Here is a 27,625-nt window from a genome sequence, read left to right as displayed (position 1 = left end):
AGCGTTTTCTTGGCTCTGTATTTTCTTGCATTGATAAGCCTTGTAAAACAACTGTCCTTTGTCTAAACTAAAAAATTTTTATCAGGATTTGCTAGGGACAGAGAATTTTTTATATACCTCCTAGACATGGACCTTCGCTTCTGAGATGAAGTTGATTTCCTGATAAAACCAAAGTGCATTGCAAGAGCAAATATAGTCTCAGTTAATTTTGTACTTGCTACTGTTTTTTTTTACCAGGACATTCTTCTTCTAGGAACATTTCTTTGGAAATGGGAACAGGAAGAGTCCTGTTGGTTCTGAATCTTGTTTATCTTATCTGCATTCATTTTCTTCAATTACCAACCTGGCAACCGTTTGCTATTGTTATTCGTGCCCAAATGGAATGTTGTGAAATTCTGTCATCCCATTTTATAAAAAGTATTTATGAAATACAGCAATGTTTCTTAAAATGTAACAGCAAATTCCACCTGTATAAAATCTTGATTTCTTTGACTTCTACCATTTAAAATTAACAGCTGGTTTCTAACCTAATAAAGAGATTAGAATTTGAATAGGAATACTTATAATGCTGGCTCCATGAAAGAGGGATAGAGAGAGAAGAATTGCATTATCTGATCAGGAAGCTGAACTTTCACTGTGGGGACAGAAGGAGGAAAAAGGGGGAAAAGCCCTTGATTAAACTAAAAACATGATACCATGAAGAACATGTAGAAATTAGAAAATGTATTAGAGATAATGCTAAGTTCTTTGATAAAAGTAACAAAGAAGAAGTCCTAATGGCCTGTGTGTGTGTGTGTGTGTATTGTCACTTACACATTAGAGCTGGACTAATGGATTAAACAAAGAAAAGAAAATTTAATACAAGTGTACAAATAAAACTTCAATATTTAACGACATGTGCTGGAGAGTCTCCAAACTGGGGTTCATATTATAACTCTGCCCTTTACTAACTGTGTGACTTAAGACCAATTACTTCACCTCTGAGCCTGAGTTTCCTTATCTCTAAAATGAGGAGGGTGATAATAGTCCCTACCTCAGTTCCTGACACATAACAAGAGCTCAATGAGTATTTGAGGATGGGAAAACGAATATCATGAAGACTAAATTAAATAGTGAACATTCAGTACTAGGCACATCCTGCACGTTCAGTGTTATTGCTCGTGCTGGCTACAGGCCTCAGTTGTGTTGTTTCATGAATCAGTGCCAACCTGAAGAGAGATTGTTAATGATGCACTGAAGAGCTGAATACTTAGTCCTGTCTCTATTTTAGATTTTTAATAACAACTTAGTAAATGATTACAAAGTATGATTTACCAAATGTATGGAGGGTAGAAAGCTGGGAGGAGTAACAGGAGATATTGGATGATAGACTAAAGATTTTTAAATATCTGAAGTGACTAGAAGTGTAAGCCAAAAAATGAAAAAATTGACAGGGATGAAGATAAAAGTCTTGGAGTAAGTTTGAAACATTATTTACCCAAGTTCAGGATGAGGAAGCCCAATTTGATAACTCTTCTTATATACGAAACTATTTGCTATCTCAGTAAAATGACACTATCATTCATTCTATTTTTCATGCAAAAAACTTTAGGGCTAACATTTCCTTCTTCCTTATCCCCCACATAAAGTCTGTCATCAAGCCCTAAATATATCTTGAATCTCTCTGTATCACCATCGCCTTCAAACTAGCCTGTGTTGCCATCATCCCCTGCCTGGACTATAGCCATAGCCTGCCTCCCAACTGGTCTCCCTACATCCATTCTTCTTTTCTTAAATCAGTTTTCCAAATACAGTAAGCATTTGCTTTTTAAATTATAAATCCCTTCTTATTGCTCCCCTGCTTCAAACTATTTAGTGGCCTCCAATTACACTTAAAATAAAATCCAAACTCCTTAAACTAGTCTCCAAGGTCTTGCAAGATCTCACTCACTTGCCTCCAGGTTCATCCCACATCCTCTTTTCCCTTCCTCACTGTACTTGAACCAAACTGATCTTCTCTCATTGCTTTGTCATCCAAGCTCCTTTTTGATTTCGCTTGTACTATTGCTCTTTCTCTCAGTTCTCAACTTTTATCTAGTCTTTGCGTATTATATCTCTTCCTCAAAGCACTGTTTCCTTTTACTTCAGAATTGATCAGTCTCGCCATGGTATACGCTCTCAGCCTGTAGTACTTCTCTTTTGTGCCCTTATCAGAATTGTAATTTTGTAAATTGTTTATGTGATGACTATTTTCCTATTAAATTTTGGACTCCATGAGGACGGGAACTGTATGTCTTTTTGGCCTCATGTGCCCAATACCAAGAATAGTGAAGGCATCCTTTAAGTTGCTGATAAATAAAAGAATAGAAGTTCTCTGGGGTTTTAAGTGACTAGACTTGGAAGTGATAATGTGTCTTTTCTACTGAAAATGCTAACAGTATCAGACTGCATCATTAGAAATACAGCATCACAATCAAAGGTAACTTGTTATCAGTTTAAAATAGACTGTTGTATCTATAAGACATTTTATGTAAGCCTCGTGGTAATCACAAAGAAAAAACCTATAATAGATAGACAGAAGATAAAGGAAAAGGAATTAAAACATACCAGTAAAAAAAAAATCACTAAGGAAGACAGCAAGAGAGGAACAAAGAAACTAAAAAAGAACCACAATCAGAAAACAATTAACAAAATGAAAATAGTAATTCCTTACCTATGAATAATTATTTTAAAGTAAAAGGACTAAATTCTCCAATCAGAAGACACGGAATGGCTGAAAGATACAAAAACAAGATCACAATATGCTGGCTATAAGAGACTCACTTTACGCGGCCAGCCCAGTGGCACAGCGGTTAAGTTCGCACGTTCTGCTTCAGTGGCCCAGGGTTTGCCGGTTCGGATCCTGGATGCGAACCTACACACCGCCTGTCACGCCGTGCTGTGACAGGCGTCTCACATAAAATAGAGGAAGATGGGTGCTCGTGTTAGCTCAGAGCCCATCTTCCTCAGCAAAAAGAGGAGGATTGGTGGCAGATGTTAGCTCAGGGCTAATCTTCCTCAAGAAAAAAAAGAAACTCACTTTAGCTTTAATGACACACATAGGCTGAAAGCGAAGGGATGGAAAAATATATTCCATGCAAATGGAAACCAAAAGAAAGCAGGAGTGGCTATACTTAGATAAAATAGACTTTCAGTCAAAATTGGTCACGAGAGACAGAGAGGGTCACTGTGGTGATAAAGGGGTCAGTTCATCAAGAGGATATAACAATTGTAAGTATATATGTACCTAACATTGGAGCGCCTAAATATTTAAGGCAAATATTAATAGAATGGAGAAATAGCATATGATAATAGTTGGGGACCTCAATACCCCATTGTCAACACTGGATAGATCATTCAGACAGAAAATTAATAAGGAAACAGCAGGCCTGCAAAACACCATAGACCAAATGAACCTAACAGACGTCTGCTGAATATTCCATCCAGCAGCACCAGAATACGCATTCTTCTCAAGCATACAGGGAACATTCTCCAGGATAGATCATATATTGGGCTACAAAGCAAGCCTTATCAAATTTATGAAGATTCGTGTGGAAATTAAACAGCACGCTCCTGAACTCCTAAATGAAGTTGTTTTCAGGTAGTTCATAGATCTTGAATCTCTTTGTATCACCACTGCCTCTAGCCAGCTTGTGCTGCCATCATCCTTGATAGAAGATACATAAAACATCATTTCAGTTCAGTTAGAGAAATTTTTCTAGGAAATAGAGCTTCCCAAAGATGGAATGGATAGGTTTGGCTTATTGTACCCAAATTTCCAAAAAAATATGTTGACCTTACATTCACTCTTTGAATTTAGGAATTTTATGAAACTAAAGCTATGTAGGGTTTGTTGTTGTTTTGGTAAAGAATGTGTGATAAGAGACAGCTAGATTGACAGATGATGTTCAGCTTTAAATTAGAGTCACAATAGCATCTGATAATTCACCTATCTACTTGTTTCTAGGCAAAAATATATATGATTAAGTACTTAATTATTAAGTACTTAAGTATCTTAAGTAATAAGTTTAGATATCTCTATGTGTAAAGTGAGGAGAAAAGTATTTTTTCTTCCAATCAGGATCACTGTACAGTTTTGCTCCTTACATTTTCTGTGTTACTCAGTATTTAACTGTGTGCATTTGATAGGGTGGGAGTACACACAGTACCTTTTTGCCTACTGTGTTCTCTTACGAATAGCTCTCTTTTTGCTATAAGCATTAAAACAACTTTTGTGTTTCTTACTGTGGATGTTAGGATTTGGAGAGAAATAAGTGAAGTTGAAAAGTCATAACTAATCTTTAATACTCAGATTATCATTGCAGCAATGCTCCTTAGCAGAAGATGTAGCCGGGAATAAAGGCATGAAGACAGAGTTATGGCTGGAGTGAACTTATTTAGTGAACTTGTGTTTATTTTACAGGAATTAAAAATACTTTCAGGACTGTGTCTTAAATGTTTACATTGATGTCAGGATTTGAGCTTTCGGTTGAATAAATCTGGGCTAGAAAGAAAAAGTGAAAGATTGGGAAGCAATATAGCATTACTTAGCATGACTAATCTCCTAAGTTCTGAGTTTTTGTAACAGTCGTTAAAGGAAAGGTATAATTCCCCAAACCAGAATATCCAGAATACTTAAAATTCTATTCCTGAGCTCAGTCCTGAAAGATCTTCAGGACTGATTCTGCAAACTGACTGCCCAAATGCATGTTTGCTTGCCTGCTTGCTTTTTTTTTTAATCAAAGTAATGCATTTATATAATTTCTTTTCAGTAATTGTTTTCTAGTTATAGAAGCAGTAAATGTAAATTGTAGGAAATTATATGCCCACAAGCTAAAAACAAATGAAAACATTTCCACCACACGAAGATCACCACTCTTAACACTTTAGTGCATAGTCTTCTGGATCTTTCTGTATCTGGATGTGGGTGTCTGAACACATTCTTAAATATTTTGTTACCAAAATAAAATAATTATATATATTCTGTCTTCAAAATAAATTAATAAGTTAATGTTTCTTCAGCAAATGAATTCCACCTTTTGGTTTCAGAAATTACCTCATCTGATACCCAAACAATGTATAAAATTTCCAGTTGACCCAAAAATGCATTTGCAGCTAGTTATCCAAACAGGTATCCAATCCAGGACCACACATTGCATCTAATTGTTATATCCTTTAATTTTTTTTTTTTTAATCTAACACAATCCCTTTTTTATGACCCTGACTTGTTGAGTGAACTAAGCCAAGATGTTTTCCAAGATGTCCCACCTTCTGGATTTATCTGAGTCGCCTGTGGTGCTATTTAGTTTGTTCCTTTATCCCTTGTATTTCCTGTAAACTGGAAGTTAGAGCTAATGGAATCAAGTTTGGCTAAAATATTTGTAGGTGATGTTTTGTGTGTTTAATGTTGTATCATATTAGATGGTATAAAATCTGATTGACCCCTTAGTGGACCGTTACTGGTACTGAGATGGCTCTCTGGAATGGAGTGATGACAGTTTGATCCTTCCATTTGTACGGTTATGTTTTATCCTTTATGACTGAAAGTAATCAATATGGTGTTATTTAGGTTCTGTAAATGTACAGTTCCCCATCACACATTCACGTAATGGTTTTAGCAGCAATTTCTAGTCCTTGTCTGAATCAATAATTTCATTAAGATTATGAAGTTATGTTTTTCTAAAATCTATCATTCCATCCACGTTCACTAGCTGGCATTCTTCTGTAAAGTAGAGCCTTTCCTCATTAACTGACATTACGTGGTTACTCTGAATTATAGTTTCTGTTAGAGGGGCAGGATAAATTCTTGATTCTTGTAATTACCATTTTTCAAAATAAAGAATTGGTTTAATAGCTGCCTCAAATGGTGCCAAGTGAGTTTTTCCTGCCTTTCTCTTTTTTGAGTATCATTTTGTGCTTAGAGCTTTTCATTGATTAACGTATGTAGCTTTGAAAGTCAAAGAATTTTATGTCAAAATATATGAAGGAAAGCAACAGTCCTCTACCTTTCTCTTTGTTATCTCGATTCCTCTTCTCCAGGGGCAAATACTTTCAAGCGTTTTAAGTCCCTTATCTTATTTATCTTCTATTTCCAGATAATATGTTCAAACTGCTATATTGATTTTTTTCATTTTTTCATTATCTGTTGACTTATTTTGGCAATTAAAGATTAAACTCTCTTTTATCCACTCCTCTCTTTTACATGTACGTACAACACTCACACATTTTCTTCCCCTTCACCACCTTCCCAAAATAGCCTGTCAAATTTTTATTAAAACAATATTCAGTATTAACATTGTGACTATATAAATATTGCCCAGAGCTGATTAGAAAACAGATTAGTATTCTTTCTGTATAGCTATTTTTCCTCTAGGTTATTAATTGATTTCATTATTTAAATTTTCTATGTACCTATCATTGATTCAATCCCAAACTTTTCTATGTAATTATAAACCTCCTCTCAATAAAGTCAAACACTTCTGTTTATCTTTCAGCTTCATTTTTTTCTTGATAAAGTCCCTCCTGGAACTTGGCTCCCCCACTCTCCATCCTCTCCTTCCTCTCCAGGGTGCTGTCTATGCCTGCTGCACAATTATCATCCCGAGAAAATTTAATGGATTGGATTGCCCCATTTCCTAGATTTCATGCCTTTCTCTTCTTTGATGTACTCCTTCATTTTTGTGAATAAATCTACCAGGACATTTCTGAAAAGGGTGGAAGGAAGCAAAATTACTGAAATCTTGGGGCCAGCCCAGTGCCGTAGTGGTTAAGTTCATACTCTAAACTTCAGTGCCTGGAGTTCACAGGTTCAGATTCTGGGCACGAACCTATACACCACTCATCAAGCCATGCTGGGGCAGCGTCCCATGTACAAAATAGAGGAAGATTGGCATGAATGTTAGTTCAGAAACAATCTTCCTGAAGCAAAAAGAGGGAGCTTGGCAACAGATGTTAGCTCAGGGCCAGTCTTTCACCAAAAGAAAAAATTACTGAGATCTTACTTCTACCTTCACACTTTATTGGTAGTTTGGTTGGAAGTAGAATTCTAGGTTGGAAATCATTTTCCAGATTTTTGAAGGCATTGCTCCAGTGTCTTCTATTTTTATTATTGCTCTTGAAAAACCAATGCTATTCTCATTCCTGATCCTTTTTTATGCTACTGGTTTCTTTCCTAGAAAGTTTTTGATCTCATCTTTATTTCTGGTGTTCTCTTAATTTCACAGTGATGTGCCTTGCTGTGGTTTGGGTCTTCTGTGGGCTCATTGAGTCTAGAAACTCCTGTCTTTCAGTTCTGGAAAATTTCTTGTTTCATTTCTTTAATAATTTCCTTCCCTCTGTATTTTCTGTTTTCTCTTTAAAGAAATCCTATTGGATGTTGTTTCTCCTTGTTTAATCCTCCAATTTTCATATTTCTTAGCTCTTATTTTCTGAAAGATTTCCTCAACTTTAGCTTTAACCTATCTATTGAAGTTTTTATTTCTGCTGTCATATTTTTCACTTATCTATAACAGTTTTTATACGTGCTTTTTCCTGTCCTCTGAATAATCCTTTTTTATAACATTCTGGTTTTGTTTCAGAAGTACTCTATCTTCTGTTATCTCTCCGAGAGCAGTAATTGTGGTATTGGGAGGTTTTAGTTTGTTTTTTAAGTTTCCTTCCCTACATTGTCTATTTTCTGAGCATTTGTTCTGCCCCTCTTTTGTTAGATGCTTTCCTCACTTCTGGTGGTCCTTGAGTGTCAGCTGTGTTTAAGAGGAGGAACTGAGAAGCTCATGGGAAGCTCTGTGTGATGGGCAAAGGTTGTTGCTTGGTGGGTCTTGAAGAAGGTGATGAGCCAGCCCTCTTGTTTTGTTGGGGAACCTCCCTCAGTTATCAGAATCTGTAGGTCTTTTGGTTTGGGCCTCTTAGTTTCCTGGAAAGGAATCCTCCAGGAGTGTAAGCCTGGGTGTCTGTGTTTTGGAAGCCAATTAGGAGCAGAGATCTAGAGCTATCATTGTTAAATATAAGACTTTAACTAAATCCCCTCCTTTTACCTATGCCTAGGGATCTGTCCAGAAACTCTAGTTCAGCATCTCCAGAGAGTAAACCTTCCCACTGCTGTGGTGGTAAAGACATGATCACCTTGCTGTGTTGGCTGAGAGAGGGGTTGTTTGAGATTTGACTGTTTTTATGCAGACTTTTAACTCAGCCTTCTCTTTTTAGTCCCACTTCACATCATAGCCTTTAAAAGTACTTAGGATCTCCAATTTCGGAGCCTTTTTAGTGTTCTGCAATAGCAGCAACAACAACAACAATAATAGCTAATGCATGTATGCTCTTTGCATATAGTAACTCATTTAATCCTGTGATGTGAGTACTACTAGTATCCTCTTTAAATAGGAAATCAAGGCATGGAGAGACCAAGCATCTGCCCAAAGTGTCACAGCTGGAACATGGTGGCCTCGGGAATTGAATCAAAGCAGTCTGTCTTGAATCCAGCACTGCCTTTCAGTACAGACCAGCTTGCTTCGTAGTGGTTTCTCCATTTCTGCAAGCACTTAGGTTTTTCTGTTTTGCTAAATCAGTTACTTCTAGTCCATTGACTTTCTATCTTCCAAAATTTTGATGATGTTTATCTGTTTCATGTTTTCTTCTCTTTTCTTTGTCTCTATTTTTATACCTATTGTATTGCTTCACTGTCATTTTGAGAACAGAGATAATTGCTTGTGTTCAGTCCATACTTTTAACTGAAATTTCTCAAAAGTTCTTAATACTTTCTCTGTTTTATGCTTTGTTTTGTTGTTGTTGTTTTCTAATACCTCCATGACTTATGTGTGCTCCATTGTTCCTAGGTTGCCGGACAGGTGAAGCAAAATTGACGAAAGGATTTAATCTAGCTGCTCGGTTCATCATTCACACAGTGGGACCCAAATATAAGAGCCGCTATCGCACAGCAGCTGAGAGTTCCCTGTACAGCTGCTACAGAAACGTACTTCAACTGGCAAAGTATGACTTACTCATTTCCTGGACATTGCGTGCATACATTGTTAAAGACCTCGGTTTTAAAATGAAACCTAGCTATGCAAGTCAAATTTTGAGGGATTTAGATAGTTTAGGAGGACTCTGAAGAATCAGGGAGAATTGATTATCTTCTCAAATCAATAATCAAATAGAATTGATTATCTTCTCAAACTTAGTGGAGTAAAAGGAATAGATTTGGGTGACTTAAAAATTTAACTGTTCCCATTTTACTCAGTCTTTACTTGGATTATTTTCCCCCAAATGGTGCAATTAAATTTTATCTTAATGTGATTATTAAAAAGTGCAATTGGGTTAACTATTATAGTAGATTTGTTGAAGGGGCAGGGATGAAGTTAAGCTGCATATTTTAACAGGATATGTATTATGTATATATTATGACTATTTGTAGTGTAATTTTTGTGTTTTCTGTTTCGTTGCAGAGAGCAATCAATGTCTTCTATTGGATTCTGTGTCATCAATTCTGCAAAACGAGGTTATCCTTTAGAGGATGCAACGCACATAGCACTTCGTAAGTAATACTGGAGGTGCTGTACATAAATGGACATAGAACCTCATAGGCAGGATTGGGAATGTTGTACATAAGTTGAGCCTTAAAAATTTTTGTATCACTAGTTAAATAGTTATGTCAAAGAAGATTTGTTGATTAACTGATCATGGCATCCCGGAGCGAAGTTTATATGTATTGGCAAGTTGCAGAGCTCTCAATTTACTTTCCTAGGTTGATGTTTTTGTCGATTTGAATAAAGGCTTAAAAGACTTGCTTATTAAATTTTAAAATGATACCAGGCTAAGAAGGATGGCCAAGGCATTGGGTATTTGAATCATAATTCAGAATAATCTTAACAGGCTGCAACAATGAAGTCAAAACAGATTGTATAATATCAGATTCATATAGCAATTTGCAGTTTAAACAGCAGCTTGTACATATGTTATTTGAATATAAAGCCATGCATTTAGTTTTTAAAGGACTGGACTCTATCATTATGAGCCAAAATGTCATATATGTGATATAAAAATATGGTGTTCAGCTTGAGAGAGTCTGTGATCTCACTGTATTATATGCAGATCAGGCCACATCTAGAGTTTTGTATATAGTTCTGGGTGTCATGTCTCATGAAACATTGAGAAACCAGAGGGCATTTTGAAACATTAGTGGTATTACTCCTGGAGAAGGGCATGCTTTTAGCATGTATACTGCGTGTTTCAAATACCTGAGAGTCTCATTGTGGACTTGCTGTATGTGGCATTTTTAGAGCAGTGATTCTTAACCTCTTTGGTTGTCCTAAACTACAGTGAACATCTGATGAAAGAAAGCTGTGGACTCTTTCCTCAAAGGAATGTGATACATATGGAGTTTACGTTTCAGGCAGTTTACAGATTTTTGTAATGGTTGTAGATAAGACCTCTGACTGTGGAAGGCAGGTCTAAGACCAAGTGACAAGGAAGGAGAGATTTTGGTCCCATTTGAGTTAGGACTATCTGTAATAGAAAGGTATTTTAAGTGACCTTTTTGTCACTGGGAACGTTTATGTAATGACTAAATGACCATCGGTTGCAGATACTATAGAAAACATTCCTCATTTAAGAGGGAAACCATACTAGATGATCTTTAAGACCCCTTTCTATCTCTAGAATTTAAATATGAGGAGCTGAATGATATCTGCTAAAAAATTACAAAGATGTTTTTTATTTTTATGTATTTATTACTAAGATCTTTGAATTTGAATGTATAAATTATTATATAGTCTAGAATTTAGGGTGAGGGCTTGTTTAGTCTTAAGTCATCTTATTTTAATAATGAGCTATTTTTTAAAACTAAGATTCTTACTGTTCAGGATTTTATTGTAAATTTATATGTTTTATAGTTACAGTTTATACTTAATATACATTATTTAGACTGAGCTTATTGAGGAGCAGAGAACTTATTTTTTCATCTTTGTATTTCCAGTGCTTCCATATGTTAAGAATGCTTTACATATGGTACTTGCTCAAGAAATATGTATTTTAAAAGGGGATAAAGAAATTCCATTTTATTTTCTCAACAACCCTGTGTTTTAGGTAGATACTCACTTTATGAATAAAAAGGCTCAGACATTTGTCATGTTCTCAGGATTATGCAGACTTAGAACATATATCCAGGCCTGCTGACTCCCACTCTAGTAAGCTGTCTGTTATACTAGGTAATTTGTTATGCTTGAGTTAGAACTGCTTCAGTGGGACACTGCCATGTTAGAAGTAGCATGCATGTATTCTAAATGATGCCTTTGCAAAGCAAAGTTCCTGCCTTTGTATAATTCTTCCTGGCAAGGCTTTGGCGGGTCTCAACATCCTCTGATTCTACTTAGCCCTCGCCCTGTCATCAAATAGCTTGAGCTAAGCCTTCTTTTATGTCTCCATTTCTTGTTAAAGTAATCATATGGATTAGAATGTAGAGAGACACATCATTTTGTAGAAAAAGGCTCTGAAAAGGTAGTCAAGAAGACTGGTTTTTGGCCCCAGTTCTACTTGTTTAACTCTAGCTCTCTGGCCCCAGAGAAATCACTTGATACAGTACTATAAGAGTTGTCAGCTTTGAGCAGTAATTCCAGTAATAGCAGATAAAGATCAACAGTGAATATAAGAGACTTTGATGAAGGCTTTTCTGGGAATTTAATTAGCAAAAAGGAAATATAGCTCTTAAGGTGGATAAGTTAACTTATATTTTTAAGACTTATCTAATACACCTTAAATCTAGTAGCAAAACTATAGCATCTCATTAAAGAAAATACACATAAACAATTGGACCCTTTGCTCCTGTACTTTCTGAGCATTTGAGAAACAAATGTCTTGTACACTTTTGTAGCATATATGAGCCAAAGAACAAATCTAATGATGTAACTGTAAGTCCTTAGTACACAAATCTTTCTTACTTATTAAGCTATTGTTGAATTTTATTTCATTTGAAACCTAAGTAATACCTTCTTGATAGATATATCAAGACTATTTATCTTCTTTTTCTTAGTTGATGTGTAGTTCAGTTCTTCTCCAGAAGAAGCGTAAAGAAACATCTGCATTGAAAAAATTTATCAGGTTATTTATTCATTCGACAAAACTTTGAGTGACTACTATGTGCTAGGCCATGTGCTGTATAGAAGAGGATACAGTGGTGAGAAAAAAGACAACGGTGTTTGTTCTTGTTGTTTCCAGGTTGGGAATTTTAATGTCGCAGATGTCATTCCCACCAGTTAAAAGGTTTTCACTAAAAGTTAGACACATGACAACCTGGTTGGTTGCAGAGAATAGTGCACAGATCAAACTTTGAAAGGAACAATTTGAACTGGCAGTTAAGCATTACAACCTTATAGCCATGACTTTTTTTTTTTCTCCTTTTTGTAGAATTACTTAATGAACTCTGGTGAGGGAATTCAAACTGGATACTATTTGGCGTTGTATTTTGTCTTCCAAAGGAAATCCTACAGTTACAAACTAGGAAATTGACTATTGTGTATGCACATTAAAACTTGGTGTCAAAGTAAATAGAATAGAAGAAAATCTCTTTTACAAAGTTCATTTTTAAAAAATTATTAAAGCAGAATAGAGGGAGAAATGAAAAGTAAATTTGTTACCTAACAGAGGGATAATTATGAATATTTGTTCAGTCCTTTAACAAATGGGTCTACTCTATTAGGTTCTCAAGATATAGTAGTGAACAAGTCAGGCAATATTTAGATAACCGGAGCCATAAAATGTTAATTAGGTTACTAGTTACTTTTGAGTGATTTCTTGCCGTCTTCCTAAGATGTGCTAGGTCCTGGTGATATTAATGTAAAATATACTTGGCCTTCAAAAAGCCCATAGTCTACCTATAAAGTGCTGTGAAAAGTTCATGAATAGAGGGTTGTTCAGAAGATTACAGGAGGAGCACAAGAAAGAGTGGAGTTCTACACAAAGGAGATAGCTTTTGACTGGGTCTTGGAAAATGAGTAGGAGTTCACTAAGAGAAAGTGATAGTGAGTGGTATCCTAGTCGAAGGTAACCATGCAGGCAGAGGTAGGGAGGGTAGTGTAAAGTAAGTGGCGTGTTCTGAGTACAGAAAAGAAGCTGATTTGGCTAAAGCATGTGGGGGGAATAATCTGAAATAGGACTAAGGGAGGGGGGTTAGTTGAGGTCAGAGTGAGCCATGTTAGGGACTTTGAATCTTAACCTATAAACAGTGCAGAGCCATCAAAAGTGTTTAGTGAAGAGAGTAGCATAAGAGGATAACTCAGGCAACACTGAATATGTAGATTTGGGAAAGAGAAACAAGAGAACAGTCGAGCTTGTTGCCAAAGTCTTTATAAGCATTGAGAGCCTGAGAGCAGCTGGAAGAGAGAAGGAATGGATGTTAGAAATGGCAGCAGTAGAATTTAAAGGACATGCTAACGTACTGAAAATGCAGGATGAAGGAAGAGGTGAAGGAAGTGTCAAAAAATTCAGGACTCTAGCTTGGATGAGTATTTGGATGTTGTTATGTAACTGAGATAAGGAATACAGGTCGAGGAGCAGGTTTTGAGGGGAAAGAGGAGGTCAGGTTTGGACCTGGTGGGGTCAGATTTGGGCATGTTGGGTTTGAGGTCTCTGGGTTATGTGGGCAGATGTGCCCAGTGGGCAGTAGGGAATTCAGGTCTTTTGATCAGAAAACAGAATATAAAGATTTGGGAGCTATCAGCATTTGGTGTAGTACCTAACCAGCAAATTAGTGAGCTAAACTGTATATATATCAAGAAAACCAAAAATGTGAAGGACAGTCCCTGGAGGACAACATTTTTGAAAGGTGGAACCTGGACTTTTAGGACTAAAGCTGGAGAGATGTCTAGTAAGTTAAGGGCTGAGAAAGGCTATTAGGAAGTTGATAGAGAAGAATCAGGATAATATAGAAATTAAGAAAAAAATAATTCAACTTTGGTTTGATGGGATTTTGACAGGGATGAAGAGCTAAGTAGGACATCTAATACTGTAACTAAATGAATGGAAAGATTCTTGTACTAGATCATTCTGGTCAGAGAGAGGCCCCTGGGAATAAAAAGAATATGCTGGATAAGGGAGAATTGTCCGGAATCAGCATCTTCTCTAGCCAGGCAGTGCTCTAGACATTAGCAATAAAGCAGGAAATAAAAGAAAGCTCTTGTTGTTATGGAGCTTTCATTCTAGTCGACGGGACAGGGGGACAGAGAGGATGTACAAGAAACAAGAAACTCCACAAAATGGCTATAATTGTTGCTCTAGAGGAAAGCAAGTCAGGGAAGGGTTTTCACATAGGGTAGTCTGGGCAGGCTTCACTGATATTGAGCAGAGACCTGAAGGAAATGAGGAGTGATCCATTACAAAAATAAGACTTTGAAGAGTTTGATTTTTCTTTACCCATAAGTAATGTCTTATTTATTGAATAATCTTTCTATTCTTTTCCTTAGGCACTGTAAGGAGATTCCTAGAGATTCATGGGGAGACCATTGAAAAAGTAGTATTTGCTGTCTCTGAACTTGAAGAGGTATTTCGCTAATTGTGTTCCATTTTTTAAATCTTATTTTTACTTGTGTTTGCCTTTGTCTCATTATCTATTTACTGTATTGCCAGCAGGCAATTACTAATTAGCTGTATATATTTGGCAGTGGGGCTTACCATCATTTGTTGAAAAAGACTATATTAGAGACCAAAAACAAGTCAGGAAGGAGCATTTTGTTCATTTTGTTTCACTGCTAAACCGTTGTCATTTAGTGAAATCTAATGAAATGGAGTTGTTCTGCTTTGCTCCCTGTGTTAGCTCTCACGGCATCTCAAGGCATTGCGTTATAACCTAAGCACTGGGTGCCTGGCAGCATAACCACTGCTGTGCTGGGAAAGTTTTGGGGTCTCTTTGACCTGGAGACAGGTGACAGCCCAGCCAGGTGGCTACATTAAGTTGTGAGGTTTATGTTTTGTTGTATGTAGTTAGGTTTAGTATGTTTCAATTTGATTTTAGAGCCATTTTAGAAAATTCTTTTCTTTTTTATCTTATTAAGCTTTATTTAGTTGTAGTGTGCTCTGTCCAGTTCAGCTTGTATTATTTCCCAGTTTTCTGTCCATGGGCAAGTTACTTAACCTGTCTATGCTTTGATAAAATAGGAATACTAATAGTACTTATATCACAGGAGTTTTGTGATTAATGAGTTAATACATGTGAAATATCCTTGCAAAGTATATATAGCTACATACATGATATATAAATACTTTTGAATTTGCTAAAATAAGATACATTTACTTTGTTTGCTCTCTCTTCTTGTTTATCCATTCATTCTCTCAGTGACCTTTTATTGAGTGTCTAGCATTTATTAGGTTTAGGTCTCTAGGTCCTGAGAATACACCAGTGAACAAGTCGTGGTCATTGTCCTCAAGGAACTCGTTGTCTGTTGGTGGAGACAGTTCAGATAAATTATGATAATTGTGATAAGTACATTAGGGGAGGTATGGGAAGGATAGGAATACAGAACTCCAGCCTGGCATAGGGTTCAGAAATCCTTCTCATAGGAGGTGATATAAAGTTGAAATCATTGTAAAAGATGAGTAAGATTTATCAAGGGAGGAGGGGTAAGTGACAATAGTCACGTAAGCATAAGCACAGGCATGTAAGTAAGAAATAACATACAGGGTGTAGTGTTGCTGTTGCATAACATGTGAGGCTGGGAGAGGCAAAAGTGAAAGTTAGGCAGGAACAAGTTCACTCAAGGCCTGGTGTCTCATGCTCTGGGACTTAGACTCCATCAGTTGTGCGTTGGAGAAACATAGAAGAGTTTTAAGCAGACAAATGATGTGGTCTCATTTCTATTTTAGCTGTGTGGAGGATGATTTGGAAGGAGAAAGACTGGTGGCAAGAGATAAGAGGTGGTCACAGTATTCTAAGTGAGAAATGATCAGGCCTGAACAAGAACACTCACGGTGTTAAAAGTTTAAAAAATATTTAGTAAACAAATTCAGCTGGAGTTTATGGTCATAAATATGTAGGGGAAAAGAGAGAGGGAGGTTAAGAATGACTCCTAGGTTTCTGGCTTGGATGACTGGATAATGATGCCACCAATGAGAGAGCAAGTAGAAAGTGTAAAAGTCTTTGGATAGGGGAGGAGCGGGGATGAAGACAGATTTTCTTTTAAACATGTTGAATCATAGTGGAGTGTGGTGACAGATGATCAGCAAGCCATTGTGCATATCAGTCTAAAGCTGAGGAGTGAAGTCTGGGCTAGAGATTTGGCCAATGTCATAGAACAGAATACCAAATGAGATATGGTTCCTGCTCTCAGGGAGTTTGTAGGCTAATAGCAAGACAGCCAGATAAAGACCATCCTGCAGTGTGGCACATGCTGTGCTAGGAATGTGCATCACGGTGCTATGGCAATATATCAGGGAACCTAACCCAAACCCAGGGGAACAGAGAAAAATTCTTTACTTTCACTATACCTGAAAAAAGCAGTCGTTAACATTTATTGTCTTTGTCCAATGGACTTTTTTTTGAGTCATTTATGATAATTTATCAAAGAACAAAGGGATAATGAAAAACAATTTTATTTGGCATTTCAATAAGAATTTAAACATAACCAGCCTCTTTGTATCAAGTAAATTTTGTTGCACAAACATCACAAAGATGAAAGAATACTGTCTTATGTCCTTTTAGGAAAATGGGATGGTCCAGGTTATTATCACAAAATACTGCATGATCAACTCCTTCTTGTTGAATGACTAAATGAATAAGAATGCCATATTTCCACTTTGTCCTTAGAAATGTATTGTTAGTTCATAGATTCTTGAATTTGAGAAAATTAATCTAGAATATTGTCATCTCAGTGTCTGAGATTTCACTTTATATGACCAATCTGATCATCGTCGTTAAAGTGCTACTGTCTGTCTCTGCATTTATCTTTGATTCATTTAATAATTTTGAAATGTCATCTTTGTTCAGTTGTCTTCTCTTTGCTGTTGTGGGCTGAAAATGAAAAATTCTGAATTCCCAACTCTGTCCAATGAAAGTTAAAAACATACTACACACGAGAAAAGAAAACTACCGACCAATATCCATTATGAATACAGATGCACAAATCCTTAACAAACATTAGCAAACTGAATCCAGCAACATATAAAAGAATTATATACCAACACCAAGTGGGATTTTTTTCCGGGAATATAAGGTTGGTTCAACATATAAAAATCAATCAATGTAATGTACCATATTAATAGAATAAAGGATAAAAGTATTTGATCATCTCAGTAGATGCAGAAGAAACATTGGACAAAATCCAACACCCTTTCATGATAAAAACACTCAACAAACTAGAACTAGAAGGGAACCTCCTTACCCTGATAAAGGGCATGTATGAGAAACCCATGACAACATTATGCTTAATGGTGAAATACTGAAAGCTATCTACCTAAGATCAGGAACAAGACAAGATTTCCACTCTCACCAGTTCTATTCAGTATTGTGGAGGTACTAGGAAGGGCATTTAGGCAAGAAAAAGAAAGAAAAAGCACCCAGACTGGAAAGAAAGTAAAATTGTCTCTACAGTCACGCACCACATAATGACATTTCAGTCAACGATGGACAATGGACCCACGTATATGATGGTGGTCCCATAATATTGGTACCATATAGCCTAGGTGTGTCTAAGCTATACCATCTAGGTTTGTGTAAGTATACTCTATGATGTTCACAGAATGACAAAATTGTCTGACTCATTTCTCAGAAGGTATCCCCGTTGTTAAGCAATGCGTGACTATATTCACAGATGACATGATCTTGTATATAGAAAATCTCAGGAAGTCCACAAAACCATTAGAACTAATAGAGTTCAGCAGGGTTACAGGACAGAAGAACAATATACAAAAATAAATTGTGTTTCTATATACTAGCAATGAACAGTTTGAAAATGAAATTAAGAAAACAATTCCATTTATACTAGCATCAAAAAGAATCACATATTTAAGACAAAACTCAACAAAAGAAAATTAAGACTTGTACTTTGAAAACTATGAAATATCTTTGAAAGAAATTTTAAAAGACATAAATAAGTGGAAAGATATCCCCATTCACGGATTGGAAGACTCAGTGTTGTCAAGATGGCAGTATTCCCAAATTGTTCTACCGATTCAACAAAATCCCTATCAAAATCCCAACTGATGTTTTTGTAGGAATTGAAGTTGGTCCTTAATTTCACATGGATGTGCAAGGGACCCAGAATAATCAAAACAGTCTCGGGGAAAAAAAGAACAAAGTTGGAGGATTCACACTTGACCTATTTCGAAACTTACTACAAAGCTATAGTAATCAAGACTGTGTGGTACTGGCATAAGAATAAATATATATCAATGGAATAGAATTTTTGACAAGGTTGCCAGGACAATTCAGTGGAGAAAGAACAGTCTTATTAACAAATGTTGTTGGAGCAACTGAATATCCATATGCAAAAGAATGAAGTTGGACCCTTACTTCATACCATACACAAAAATTAGCTCAAAATCTATCTAGGACCTAGGTGTAAGAGCTAAAACTATAAAACTGTTAGAAGAAAACTTAGGTATAAATCTTCATGGTCTTGGATTAGGCAATGGTTTTTTAGATATGACCCCAAAGCAGAAGCAGCCAAAATAAATATAGATAAATTGGCCACTCTTACAATTCAACAATAGAAAGACAACTCAGTTAAAAAATGGGTAAAAGTTGGTATTTACCCAAATGAATTGAGGACTTATGTCCACACAAAAACCTACACAAAGATGTTTATAGCAGCTTTATTCATATTTGGCAAAACTTGGAAGGAACCAAGATGTCCTTCAGTATGTGAATGGATAAATAAACTGTGGTCCATCCCTACAGTGAAATATTATTAAATGCTGAAATAAATGAGCTATCAAACCATTGAAAGATATGGAGGAACCTTAAATGCATATTACTAAGTGAAAGAGGCTAATCTAAATAGGCTACATACTGTATGATTCCAACTATATATCCAGCTATATTGTGGAAAAGACAAAACTATGAAGACATTAAAAAATCAGGGATTAGGGTAGGGAGGGTTGAATAGCCAGAGCACAGAGGATTTTTAGGGGAGTGAAAATACTCTGTATGATACTATAATGGTGGATATATGTCATTATACATTTATTCAAACCCATAGAATGAACACCACCAGGAGTGAACCCTAAGGTAAACTGTGAGTGACTATGATGTGTCAGTGTTGGCTCATCAACTGTAAGAAACATACCACTCTGTGGGGGAATGTTGATAATGAGGGAGGCTCTGCATGTGTCGGGGTAGGAAGTATATGGGAAATCTCTATAGCTTCTTCTCAATTTTGTTGTAAACCTTAAACTGCTCTAAAAAAAATAAAGTCTTTTTAAAAAACAGGCAACATTTTAAATAGGCATTTCCTCAGAAAAGATATACAAATAACCAAAAAGCACAGGAAAAGATGCTCCGCAACATTAACCTTTAGGAATGGAAATCAAAATCACAATGAGATACCACTTCACACCCACTAGTGTGGCTATAATCACAAAGAGAGCCAATGATAAGTGTTGGTGAGGATGCGGAGAAATTGGAACTCTCATACTTAGCTAGTGAGAATATAAAATGATACAACTGCTTTGGAAAACAGTTCCTCAAAAAGCAGAGGTTCCACTCTTAGGTTATGTAGAAGAGAAGTGAAAACATACGTCCACACAGAAACTTGTACACAAATATTTGTATAAGCACTATTTATGATAGTCAATAAGTGCAAACAACCCAAACGTCATTAACTGATGAACTGATAAAATATGGTGTATTCGTAATACAATGGAGTATTATTAATCCATGAAGAGAAATGAAGTATGGATACATGCTACAACATGGGGGAACCTTGAAAACATTGTGCTAAGTGAGAGAAGTCAGACACAGAAGGCCACATACTGTATTCCATTTTAATGAAATGTCCAGAAAAGGCAAATCCATATAGACAAAGTAGATTAGTGGTTGCTAGGGGCTGGGGGAGGAAGAAATGGGGAATGACCTAGCTAATGAGTATAGATTTCCTTTTTGGGATGATGAAAATGTACTGGAATTAGATAGTAGTGATGATTCCACAACTTTGTGAATATGCTAAAAACTATGGAATTGTGTACTCTAAAAGGGTGAGTTTTATGGTAAGTGAATTATATCTCAGTTTTTGAAGAAAGACTGTAAAGATGATGTCTCCAGTCTTCTTCTATACCAACCTTATATACTTCTGTACATGAAAGATGATGCAAAATTGTGAGTGACACAATAAGAAAACTCATAGATAATGATTTTATTGTCCTAGGCAATTCCATCATTCTTTTGATTTCTTATCCTATTTTAGTCTTTTTTAGTCTAGTTGGGAATAATTGATGACTAACAATAAAATAACTCCTAGGGTGAGAGAAAAGCAAAAGGCTTCAAGATGTAGGAAAAATAAGATGCGTATAATGTATTGTGGATTTATAAATGAGTCCAGTGGGCCAACCCATATGAAAATTATAAGATAAAATGAATTTTTTTAAAGTAAAATTTATCTTTGTTCTTTGGGAGACCTTGAAGAAAGAATAAAAGTCGTGAAATAGCAATCTTCCATAAATAGTTAGAACTGTTAAAAAAAAAAAAGCAAAAACTAAACGTGGGTCAAATGGACCCTGATGGCACACTGAGGTTTAAGGAGTTAGCATCTGTGCTGAATCTTGAAAGATAAATATCGTTAGTAGGGTGAAGGAAGAGTCTGGAGACAGGAGTGGTAGGACTTACACATTCCAGGTTCAGTGACCTGCAATTGCTGGGATGGGAATCATGTTTAACTTGACTAGCTAACAATATCCTGATCTTTAACACAGAACTAGTTGAGGGACCCAGACAGCATCTAGTCTGAGCTCAGAAGTGGTAAGATCTTTATTCTCGATGGAGGCTGTCTTCCTAGTGTATGGAACAACACTAAGCACTAAACACTGCTGATGCCTGCTTCATTACTTCATTATTTTTCACAGCATGGCTTGCTTTTCTGACACAGGCTACTTACCAAAAGCTGCTACCTCTGTACTTCCCGAGATCATTAAAAGAGGAGAGTCGATCATTGCCATACCTACCTGCAGATATTGGAAATGCAGAAGGGGAGCCTGTGGTACCTGAACGACAGATTAGAATAAGTGAAAAGCCTGGTGCTCCGGAGGGTGAGTCCCATCTTTCTTAATTTCCCTCTTAAGGAAGCAAAGGGACTGATAGAACACCAGTCACCAAAGAAGTAGAAATTTCAGCTTGACCTTTGGGAAGTTCTCTATTAGCGTGACCCTAAGATCAAGACCAACTGAGATGTTTTTAGAGTCTTATTCTTGTTAAGATTTATTCTTTAAATTAAAAAACCTATCTATATATGTTACCTTAAGTCTGTGTTAAGCAGTAGAGATTCGGAAGTGGGTATAACAACATTCTCACCCTCTTGAAGCTTATAGTTTCAGGCAGACACTGTTGAGACAGTGGTAAGGTGCATTATCATCTAAAATTTCAACAATGTCCTCTAAAAGCCATAGCTAACATTAAATACTAAGACAAGAATACTTTAACCATTTATTTTGTTTCTTTAGGTTACATACCCACGTAGATATGAAGCAATGGTAGAGCACTGTAGGATGGGAGCCCTTCTGAATCTGTTCTGTATGACAGCTTATGCAGGTCTTCATGGGCACATGTTTAAGGTCATAAATCCCTTCTATGGAGATAGGCTCCACAAGCTTCAGTGCTGGAACTTGATCTCAAAAGTCAGCAGCTTAAAATTTCACCGAAATTACTATGAGATTCCTACTGTGAACACTTTTAAATGAGCATTAAGTTAAAACCTGTAGAAGGCTACTCATCACCAGTACACAGACTTAAATCTCATGGAGGGAGTTATAAATGGTGTAGCATTAGGAAAGGTCTATGAACGAAGTTTTCCTGCAGGAATGCCCATGTACTTTAGGGAGCCTCCAATATTATACACCCTTGAAATATGCCCAGAGTCATTTGGAAATCCTCATAATTGTGACCACCACTATAGAATGTAATTTTTCCTAAATTCAGAAAAGGCATTTTATAGGACAAGGAGTAATGAATAGCAAAACCAATTTGAGATGGCAGTGCTGGGCAGGAAATGAGACTGACTCATTAGCCAAAAGGTCCCCTTCTATTGACCATTCTCAGAGTGCTTGATTTGCATTTATATCTCACAAAATATTGTTACCTCATAGATATAGGCCTTAGTGTTCATAAATATTTTCAAATAGAATGTTAAATCTCTTAAAATAGTTGTAAAATCAGTTTTACTTGAGGGATTGAAAGAAGATTTCATCCATGAGTATTTTTTAATACAAGCAGGCTCTTCCACGCTGTTGGCCTGTCACATTTTGAGGAGCGGTGAAGTAGACGTGAGGAAGTTCGAGCTAGATGGCCCACCAGGATGGGCTTCAAGTGGTAGCTCTGCCTTAGGAAGCTCCCCATAGTCCAAGGGTTTTTTTTTTCTCCTTTCTTTAACAATTTTTTTTTTTTATTTTATCAGATCTCTTAATGCAGTGGGGAACACACTAAGAGATGATCCACTCCCAAGGAACTGGCTTCTAGTAGCCAAACATGAAGTGGTGATATGAATAAATCAGAAAGTCTAATTTAATTTGTAGTGAGAACTATAACTCTTATGGACCAGAATGATTATGTAGGCATGACCAGTGTGTAAAACCAGGATGTTAAATTAGAATCAAAACATATCTTAGTGAATGTGGACCATAACCCACGATCCTAGTCCATCCATCTTCCTTTGGGGGTTACCTGACAGTATATGCCAGTCAATCAAATGCTCCCTCCTTACACAATTCTGAATAAACGACCCCAAATATTTGTTCCTTATGTTTCTTGTTAACTGCTGTGCTATAGTCCATCTTTAAACACCCATACAGTTTCATTATTTCTATCTTTTCACTCATGATTACGTTCTGCTCTTTCCTTCCTAAGGTTACACCCAGGTCACCTTGATTTGATTTCATATATTCCTAGAACTTCTGTCACACGTGGACGGTGGTTTCTTTCATTATTTCAGTTCTTCAAATGCCTGAATCTGATTTCAGTTTCATTCTCAAAAAATAACCCTAACCCCAGTCTTTGGAGTTACCTCACAATCATCCCTATTGCAGCATTCACAATCTATTTGTAGCATTTTCTGTCAAGTTTCGTCATGAGATCTCTATTGATAGTATTTTTGTTACAGACCACCATGAAGAGGATGAAGGCTTGGGTGTTGATCTCTCTTTCATTGGCTCTCATGCTTTTGCTCGAATGGAAGGAGATATTGATAAGCAAAGAAGACTGATCCTTCAGGGGCAGTTATCAGAGGCAGCCCTGCAGAAGCAGCATCAAAGAAAGTAAGGCAAACTCCTTTGGACTGATACACGTGTAAGGGCAGGGGAGACAAGAAAGGGCCTTACATCTGCTGAATGACCCACATAGAATGTGTTCTAATTTATTCTTTATAACAATCCAGTGAGGAAGAGATTGTTTCCATTTTGTAGTTGCAGAGACTCAAAGTAAAAGAATTTATCAGTGGTCACAGTTAATGTGTGATGAAGCCAGTGTTCAGATGATGCCTGATTTCAGGGCTCCTGTTCCTTCTGCAGTGCCTCTGGTTGAGGTTATATTCTAAAGGTAGAAACTAGGGAAAGGGGAGGACAGGGTTACAAAGTTTTTATTTAACTTTAATATATTTATAATTAAAGCATAATCTACTGTTTTATTAAATTTAAAAGAGTTTTATTCCTCCCTGACTTATCCCAAAGACCTTATAAGAACATTCCATTTTTTCAGATGTTTCGTAAAGCAATTCTGAATAAATCTTTTAAGACATGGGTAAGCTTTTCCAAGGATTAACAGTCCTCAGAGCTAACTGCTTTTCAAAAACTTTTAAAGGAAAGAAAAAATCATAAACTGTGAAATGGTTAAGATTATCCATTTCCTTATAGGGTTGGTTGAGGGGGTAACATCTCATAGGGTTGTTGTGAGCGTTAAATAAGATAATGTAATGAGCTTAGCACAGCACCTGGTACTTAGCAGGCTCTTAAAATTGGTCACTGCTGTTCTCTTCAATACTGAGCAAATCATAGTCTGTTTTACCTGTGAGCTTTGGTACTTGCCATCCCTTTAGAATACTCTCATCCTTCAATTCCTGCCCATTCTCCAGGTTTCAGCTTAGAAGCAGTTGCCTCTGGAAACCTATCTTGTAAGTTGGAATAGTTGGAATAGAAGTCTGGAAGAGATGCCTTCTTCTCCTGTATGCTTTTTTCACACCCTGTACTTAACCAAATCACAGGATAGCATTTATCACACTGTAGTGTAATGATGTGTGGTTGTTGTTGGTCTCCATCTGTAAAGTGGGAGTTAGACTAGATAATCTCTGGAGTCCCGTAGAGGATTAGAGTTTTGTGTCTCCTGAGTTCCTAGTTTTCACTTTATTCTGATGATGTTTTTAGAAGCAAAGCAAATTAACCACTAGGGGGCACCAATGAACAGCTTTTTCCAAAGGCAATCATAATTAAACGATAGTTTCCATGGTTTCTAAACCATGTGTGGCCATGTGTAAGAATCATCTGGCAAAGGTTTTTTTTTTTTAAATACAGTGACTGGGCTCTCCCTCCCCTAACTGAGACTTTGGCATCCATATATATATTAAAACTTTTTCACATCATGATTCATGCACTGCTAGGTTTGGGTACCTCTTTTGGTCTAGGGCAGTGGTTCTCAAACTATTTGGTCTCAGGTCCCCTTTGCACACTTAAAAATTGTTGAGGACCCCAGAGAGCTTTTGTTCACATGGGTTATACCGACCAATATTTATCATATGAGAAATGTCTTATTAATTCGTTTAAAAATAACCTATTATGTTTTTGCGAAAATAACTTTAAAAAAGATTAGTGAGAAGAATGGCACTGTTTTACATTTTTGCAAGCCTATTAACATTTGGCTTAATAGAAGACAGCTAGATTCTCATATCAGCATTTAAACTGTTGCAATAAGTTGTTCTGGGTGAAGTATGTGAGGAAAATTTGACCTCAGTTACATAGTTAGAAAAGGGAAATAGCCTTTGCAAATAATTGGGGATATTCTTCTGTGATATTATATCATAACTTGATAAATGGTAGTTTCTTAAAGTTTAGTTGTAATGTGCAATCTCAAACCATATTCATGAATTTTTGTATTGTGTTGTATTAAAATGTGTTGTTTTGTCTTGCACTTTGAATAGATTTTATAATAGGAATTTATAACATAAATTTATAGCATGATACATTGGTCTTTTAGAAAATATTGATTCACTGAATTATTCAGGTCTTCCAAATATTGACACATTTCATTACACAGTATCAAAAAATAATTTTTAAAATCACCACTGATCTCATCAGAAAAGTCTTTAAGTATTAGGAACTATAAGCTGCTGGTAATGGATGCAAATTTTCCAAAATTACATATATTTTTTAAGTCTCAAGTTTTATCACTGGCATCAAATACTCTTGGTTGTTTTTCTTGAAATGAAAAGGTAAGTTTATTTGTTTTTGAGAAAACATCTGCCAAATACTCATGTTGAATAATGAAAGTTTGTCTGCCGGTCATTGTTCGAAGAAAAATGGTGTTCCATGAAAAACAGCAACTAGTTCAGCTTGAAAGTCAAACACACATTGCTTTTCTTCAAGACAACCTCATATTTCGGTATGCAGAAGTGCTTTATGTGTTCTTCTCATTTTGTGACATGTTAATATTTATAAAGATGTGTTCCCAAGGGTTGATTTCATAAAATGAATAATTTTTACCTCCTTATCAAAGACATTCTTAAATGAAACTGGCTCTTTTTTTTCTGTATTTGGCAATGAAGAACACAATGACTACTAGTAAAATGTGGTGCCTCTGCCTTGATTCATGCTAAGACACTAGGAGTTTTACCCAGCAGTTGCTTTTGCACCATCAGTGCAAACATCAACACGGTGAAAAAGACAAATGATATTTCAGTATTATTATGAATAGTTTTGATCTTTCAAATCCCCTGAAAAAGTCTCGGGACGGTGGACCACACTTTGAGCACCACTGGTCTGTGGTCTCTCACCAGTACTTTTAGTTGGAAGAAATTTTGATAATCATCTGATAGAGTTTTCCAAAGCGGAGCACACAGTCTATAGGCATTAGAGGGGTACTTGCTAAAAATTTGTAGGCGCCACACCAAACTTCCTGAATCAGAACCTCTGTGGGAAGGACTCAGGAATCTTCCTTCTAAAGTTTCTTAGATGATTCTTTTCTGCCCTAAATCACTGATCTAGTCTGACTTCTTTTACTTTACAGAGGGTAAATTGATCTCCAAGAGTGTCTTGCCCAGAGTTACAGCTAATTGAGGAGGAGCCTTCAAAGTGGCTGCTGCAGCATATCTCCCTTCTCTAGCTCCGTCTTCAGCCCACTTACACAAATCAACTGGAGAAGTTGGAGGACTAGAGTCTTCTGTATTCATGTACAAGGAACTGCATTGTTAGCACCTTTCTCAAATCAGTCAGCTGCTTCACTTTGCTTCTCTTCTCTTCTCTTGTCTTCTGTCTCACACACCCCCTCCACATACCTTTTCCATTTCTCCATGAGTGGCACAGATAATCTAGAATTTTTTATCTTTGTGTTTGGACTTTGTACTTGTCTGTCTGTGTCTCTCTCTTTTTAATGAGTTTGTTTCACTTTGTAATGACTAGTTTAAGCCAGTATTAAAGCGAATCTTTATTCACTAAGTCCATGGCTTTCTGGAAAGGAGTCCTCAGCAAAGGGGTAACTTCTAGGAAGGAATATGAATACAGGATCTAAAGCATTGTCCTTCTTATTGGTAGAAGGCCTTGATGTTGAGATTCAGATTTGTTACACAGTTGGCAATCTCCATTCACTTCAGGAAACATTGGATATTTACTCTGTACAAGATAACATTCTAGATACTGAAATATGCAGACATAAATAAAGTAGTCCCTCACTTCTGGAAATTCACGAGTGAGCCACACTACTTTCAGTTGTCAGGGGTATGTTCTGAACAGCAGTCAGGTTATTGTGCACATCTAGTCAACGTGTAGTTGCACACGTGGAGAACAGCACCGCCTCTGGCTCCCAAAGCCTGAAACAAGAAACAAATGCTTGGTATCTCTGCTACTCAGTTCCCTTGAGTGATAAACTACACTTGAATCAAAAGATTTCCAGATTTCCCATTTAGGTGCCCAGTGTCTGAAATGCTTAAAGATGAGGTCTTCTATCTATATTGCAGAATACTTCAGAGTAATAACAGCAGCTCGAAAGTGTGGTCTGGGGACCATGAGAGCCTTTCAGGGAGGCTCTGAGACTAAAAGTATTTTTCTGTTGTTACTAAGGCTATGTGCCCTTTTCATTCTCATTCTGACCAGTGTTCAGTGAAGTTTTCCAGAGGCTACTTAATATGTGATATTGCAGTAGATTAAATGCAGAAGGAGATGTGAGAATCTAGCAGAAATTTAAGAGATTTGCTACTTAATATGTGATATTGCAGTAGATTAAATG

At 36.5% G+C, this 27,625-nt stretch overlaps 1 protein-coding gene across 4 annotated transcripts in view; it reads left to right on the top strand.

Annotated features, from left to right (window-relative positions):
• The window catches only part of GDAP2 (ganglioside induced differentiation associated protein 2), a 70,673-nt gene that overhangs the window by 11,053 nt on the left and 31,995 nt on the right, over positions 1 to 27,625 (top strand). For all 4 annotated transcript variants that reach the window (XM_046645083.1, XM_046645084.1, XM_046645081.1 and 1 more), the window contains 5 exons: positions 8,850 to 9,003; positions 9,459 to 9,547; positions 14,469 to 14,545; positions 21,078 to 21,237; positions 23,301 to 23,454. In XM_046645083.1, coding sequence (XP_046501039.1) covers positions 8,850 to 9,003; positions 9,459 to 9,547; positions 14,469 to 14,545; positions 21,078 to 21,237; positions 23,301 to 23,454 — 634 coding nt within the window. The remainder of the gene's footprint in view (positions 1 to 8,849; positions 9,004 to 9,458; positions 9,548 to 14,468; positions 14,546 to 21,077; positions 21,238 to 23,300; positions 23,455 to 27,625) is intronic.

The sequence above is a fragment of the Equus quagga genome, chromosome 18 (assembly GCF_021613505.1).
Source record: "Equus quagga isolate Etosha38 chromosome 18, UCLA_HA_Equagga_1.0, whole genome shotgun sequence".
NCBI classification, from domain to species: Eukaryota; Metazoa; Chordata; class Mammalia; order Perissodactyla; family Equidae; genus Equus; species Equus quagga.
This window is presented reverse-complemented; position numbering and strand designations above follow the sequence as displayed.